The 5,112-nt window shown below is 44.0% G+C and overlaps 1 protein-coding gene across 21 annotated transcripts; it reads left to right on the top strand.

The window, feature by feature from the left end:
• Positions 1 to 840: 840 nt before the first annotated feature.
• LOC119268732 (probable methyltransferase PMT10) lies at positions 841 to 4,789 on the top strand. Of its 21 annotated transcripts, none has more exons than XM_037550456.1 (10): positions 841 to 1,362; positions 1,524 to 1,836; positions 2,646 to 2,745; positions 2,855 to 2,915; positions 3,006 to 3,048; positions 3,152 to 3,226; positions 3,351 to 3,500; positions 3,764 to 3,951; positions 4,138 to 4,202; positions 4,430 to 4,789. In XM_037550456.1, coding segments are annotated over exons 4-10 (546 nt in total). In that variant the 5' UTR covers positions 841 to 1,362; positions 1,524 to 1,836; positions 2,646 to 2,745; positions 2,855 to 2,892; the 3' UTR covers positions 4,432 to 4,789. The 21 variants fall into 21 exon arrangements, 7 of the variants coding, with proteins under 7 accessions (XP_037406353.1, XP_037406348.1, XP_037406328.1 ...); XM_037550451.1 differs by having other exon boundaries at positions 842 to 1,362; positions 2,646 to 2,775; XM_037550438.1 differs by having other exon boundaries at positions 843 to 1,362; positions 1,524 to 1,630; positions 1,716 to 1,836; positions 2,646 to 2,915.
• The last annotated feature ends 323 nt before the right edge of the window (positions 4,790 to 5,112 follow it).

Genomic DNA, 5,112 nt, shown 5'->3' with positions numbered 1-5,112 from the left:
ACAGGTAGTACCCAGAAAGCTAGTAAAGCTACATAGGTTCACGGCATAGCAAGGAAATTCCAATATGTACATGTCAACCAAAATCTTTAATTTGCAAGATTGAGAATCTACACCTGAATGCATCTGTAAGAGGGAAAGAAAGAGGCTGCGGGTCAGCAATCGCAATATGACCTGGGCCTTGGCATGACCATGTGATGCGCGGGGCTGCAACTCCGGCTAGCCACCGGCGAGCAACAGCAGGACCACTACGCCCTTCTCTCTCCCTCTAGCCTCCCATCTTCTTCCCGTCCTCTCTTTTCTCTGCCGCTCATCTCTCTCTTCTCTCATCAGCGTCGGCCATGCCGCGCCCGCCAGCCGTCGTGCTCCAAGCTCCGTCCGCCTCTAGATCTGCCGCCTGCGCTCCATTTCCCACCGGATCCTGCGAGATCCGACAGCTCCTCGCCGACTGTGCCGCCGCAAGGCCGCCGTCAAGCTCGATGTCGTGGGCGACGCCCCAGCCCTTCCCGCTCGCCCACCTCTCCTCCATGCCTCTTAATTTTCTCCTCATTCGTCTCCGCGCGGCTCCGGCCTCCCTGCCGCAGCTTGACGCGGCGCCGGAGCTCCCATGTCCGCCCCCGGAAAAAAAAGAAAAATAAGGATCACGGATTGAATAATCTCAAATGCAGGGGTGTTTTTGTAAAATCAAAACGTTTTCTCCGATACCCACTTAAAATAAGACTGCGGGTTGAATTCTCAGAAACGCGAGGACTTTTTTGCAAAACTGCCACGTCGTGCCAGTTTTGCAAAAAGGTCCTCCTGTTTTTCAAAAATTGTACCCGCAGTCCAAGTTAGAAAACATCTGGGCCCAAGCCTGTCGAGCGCCGCCCGTACGCTGCACCCGCAGCCACGCACTCGAGGCCGAGCTCCCGAGCGTGCCGCCGCCTCGACCTCGCGACCCGCCGGCGACCGGATCCTCGCCGGAGATGAGTGCCGCCGTGCCCTGCTCCCTCCTCTCTTCCTCTGTCTCCTCTCACCTCGCTCATCCCCCAATCTCTCTGTCCCCAGGACGAACAGGAGCATGCCATGGCCTCGGATCCGCGCCGCCGTCGCCGGAGAACGTCGCCCGCCACCGGTTCTTCGACTACAACTACCGGATCAAGTTGCCCCGCCTCCGATCTACCCGTTCCCGGCCACCCCAACCTCGCCTCGTCATTGGGCGCGCAGAGAGACGGCCATGGCCGCCCGATTGCCGAGCGCCGCCGGCCAAGGTGGCTGCCCGATGCACGAGCGCCGCCGGCCAAGGACCCGCCGGCGTCCAGACCCCCTCCACGCCATCCCCATCTCGCCGGAGACCTGCTCCAAGTCTGGCCGCCCTCCAAACAGGTGCCACTCCTCTCCCTGCTTCGCTTCCTCCATTGTCGCCTCGCACTGTTGCTTCCCCGTCAGATGCAGCACAGGTCATTGGTGTACATCTGTACATCCAAAATTTTCTGCAGAAAATCAGTTTATATAGGTATATGACAAAAAATACTGCCTGTCGTCAGTACGCGGAGACAGAGGCCAAGGATGACCGGCAACTCTTGGAGGAGGACAACCTCAAATCAGTCTGGGAAGTTGTCGTCGTTTTCCTCGGGCAGCAATGCAAAATATTGTAATGATACTTATCAACGTTTTTATTTGGTTGTGCAGTACTCGCTAGGTGCTTGACGAAATTCTCATATGATGCATGTGGCAAGGTTCCTAGAGGATAATGTAGATTAATGATTCCATGGAGAGCTGCCAGAATCTTCAATTGGAGGCAATTAAAGACGGACCTCACCGGATTGGATTTGTCTAGCATTCCAGCTAAGTTTCAAGGTAAGCAAGACGTTGGTCCCTTTAGCTTCCTCCAATGAGTTGATCTTCTGAAACTGAACAAAAACGTAAATGCATTGACAGAGCTATCCGTTTAAATGTGTACAAGTTTTTTTTTCTATTTGATTCGTTTATATATTTAGAAATTATGTTGTAAATAACCTATTGTTGATGGTGTCTGTTCTCCTTTCTGAAAAATTCCAAGAATAAGCTCTCATGTTCAGTAAATGCAATTCGGTTGATTAGGTTAATAGGATTTCATTTTACATAAATTTCATTGTTCGTTCTGCACAAGGACACAAACTACAGTGTAGTGATTCATTGAATAATCTGCATCTTAATACTGCTATTTTCTGGGATCTTAATAAGCTCATGCTATCATCCACGAAGCGTTTGCTCAGTCATAAGTTGTCATTTCTTTCTAACCATTTGCCGACTCGGTTACGCTGCCACACCATGTTCATGCAGAAAGAAACCTGTAACATGTGTTATAATAGATAGCCCTTTGTGAAATTGTTAACTTCACTGTAACTTGTGGGATCATATAGAAGCAAGACGCATGTTGGTCCTGATTGAAGTTCCTTTGATAGAAAAGATTTTGTAGCTCTGAATGTTGCTTACTTGGCTATATACCATGAGAACTTAATCAAGTGTTCTGATTTTTCCGCAAAACTAGGTCACAAAACTAATATTAATCTCCTTTGAATACTAAATCCTTTTTCTTTGCTCTGAATTTTTTTCTTGCCTTTTGTTGATTGTACAAGAGATCTCCTGGTCGAAGTTTACTTATAAAGCGTGTTTCACTTATGCAGGTAGCTTTAAGACTCCATGCAAACAATCACTGATTAGTAGGTAGTAGGCATGCAGTTTCAGTTAAACCGAAGCTTAATCCACATACATTGTTCACTGGAGGTATCCGTGCCATTACACTCATCCCTCTGTGTGAGTGACACAACTATGTACTGCTATAAAAACACTGGAGTGCCCAACAATATCTTATAATGGCTTTGGTACGTGGCAGTATGAGGCCTGGGATAATGTTTACTTGTGATTCACAAAATGGAAGTATGTGCTATATCTTTGTATGTATGTCTTCTTTTCTCTTATCCTCAAAGGCTTTTTGTTTCTATTTTTTCCATACAAGACCAAACGCTTCTCTTCTTTGTTTGAAGGAAATTAAGGAAACATCTCATGTTCATTGTCGCCTGGTTTATGGTAACTGGTGTTGCCCCCTCCCTTGGAATCTCTCAGATCTATGGCATAGCCAGTTCTCCATCCCGCAGTTTTCGCATGTTGCAACGCACTGGCTCTTTTGTAGGACCATCGTCGACATAGACAAGTTCTGCTTCAAGGACGAGACATAGAAGAAGGCTCGACAAGAGGAAGGAAGCAGGTATTACATACAATTTTTTGCAGAAGTAAATTCAGCGATATGAATTGAACTAGCTGATTTGGCTATTTTATAAATGCAGCATCCATGTAAAGGAATTTCTGCAATGTAATTCTGTGAATTGCAGGTGTGGTTTAGCAACGTACCTCATACATGGTTGGTTGCTGACAAAGGAGGGCAGAATTGGATTACAAAGGCTAAAGGTAAATTTACATTTCCTGGAGGAGGAAGCCAGTTTATACATAGAGCAAGTCAATACCTGGATCAAATATTTAAGGTTTGTTTTGATTATATTATAAATTACTCAAATCTTTCTAGAAACAGTAAAGGTAACTTTAAATTACTTAAAAGATGAAAGCAAATGAGTACTTTTTGTGTAGTGTTCGACTAAAACCATAACTTAAAACATATGGGTTTTACGCGCATCACTGCTTAATAGGGACATGAAAAAGACAAATAGCGGACTACATCACCTTCCACTGCTAACACCTCTACCACTGTTGAATCTCATTTGAAGCACATGTTTCTCTATTTTCCCAGATGGTACCATCTGGCTCTCGCACTAGAGTTTTTCTGGATGTTGGCTTTGGAGTAACAAGTTTTGGGCCATACTTAATTTCACGTGAATTTGAGCATGGTGTTCCTGCAATGGTGGCAACTAATTTAACACCGGCTATTATCCAATGTTCCCGCTGTAGAATAAATTCGACATGTGATGGTGAGCTGAGGTATAGTCATGCTTCGTCTAATACACCTGAATCCTTTTCTTGATGATCCACTTAATTACTTTTATCATAATTTACCCAAAGATGGACTTAGCTGGATAAATTATGATGAAAGTAATTAAAGTGGAATTCTGCTCTGGAGGTTAATAGAGTGTCAGAACTGACGAGTACTTTCCTTGCCCAGCACAGCCTGTTTATAAGCATGAAGAGGCCCAACATGAGGCATGGAAAGATATGCTCCTTAATACTATCATGTAAATTTGTTACCTTAGGGCTATATAATATACTCAATGTGTTAAATTTACTTATTTTCCGCATGATGAATCTATAGTTGTTGGATTTAGCCGGAGTAATCTCTTCATTTCTAATAATAGTTTTCTATAACATTACTTATATCAGGCCGAGAAGCCTCATAATGAAACACTGCATTGTTTTGTTGCTCTGTTCCGAAATGATTGTTCACAGATTAAATTATTTGTAGAGATGGAGGACCTAGCTCTCAAACGGACCATGTTGGGAGATTGTGAGGAAAATATGTTTCTATGTGGAGGAAGCCTTTTATAATTAACTCATGGTACATGAGTCGTGATCCTAGGGTCAAACATCCACTTTGTGATACTGATGATAATTCCAGATAATGTCTGGTATTTTCAACCCCACCTGGCATGCTTTTAATTGTTAAGCCTCAATTCAAGGACTAAATTCAGAATATGTATTAAGAAAGTAGTCCATACTTTTTTTAGATTTGTTTTGAACATTTGCATAATTATGCAATTATCTCTTGCAAAGTGTAGTCTCATGATTTCGACTTATTTTTTTGTTGATGAGTGAATGTGTGATACGTAATTGGCTTCTGCTTTGCCAGGCTGCGAAATCCATAGCTCAGATGCAAGAAACTTTATTATCAAGCCGTTTTCTACACACGACTAATTTTGTTACTACTTTCCATTATTGCGTGCCGATCATGCTATGTTTATGAGCCTCTAGCTAACAAGGCTTGCTCCCAGCTGCAACCTTGAACTGTAGAGGTTTCAGCTTCCTGATGGCTGATTTTTTGTGTCTTTCTTTTGTTTATGTTCACAAGGTGTACCTGCGAGTTTTATGGAATGGAGATGAAATCTTTTGCACGGCTGGAAATAGGTAATTAGGTATTTGAAGGTGAAC

This window comes from Triticum dicoccoides, chromosome 1A (genome assembly GCF_002162155.2).
Source record: "Triticum dicoccoides isolate Atlit2015 ecotype Zavitan chromosome 1A, WEW_v2.0, whole genome shotgun sequence".
NCBI classification, from domain to species: domain Eukaryota; kingdom Viridiplantae; phylum Streptophyta; class Magnoliopsida; order Poales; family Poaceae; genus Triticum; species Triticum dicoccoides.
This window is presented reverse-complemented; position numbering and strand designations above follow the sequence as displayed.

What these genes read in the sequence shown, in the direction of transcription:
- LOC119268732 (XM_037550456.1), top strand. Translation starts at nt 2,893, where the DNA reads ATGGAAGTATGTGCTATATCTTT. An exon ending in TCATTGTCGCCTGGTTTATG is followed by an intron (nt 3,049 to 3,151) that starts GTAACTGGTGTT and finishes GCTCTTTTGTAG; the next exon opens with GACCATCGTCGACATAGACA. An exon ending in ACATGTGATGGTGAGCTGAG is followed by an intron (nt 3,952 to 4,137) that starts GTATAGTCATGC and finishes TGCCCAGCACAG; the next exon opens with CCTGTTTATAAGCATGAAGA.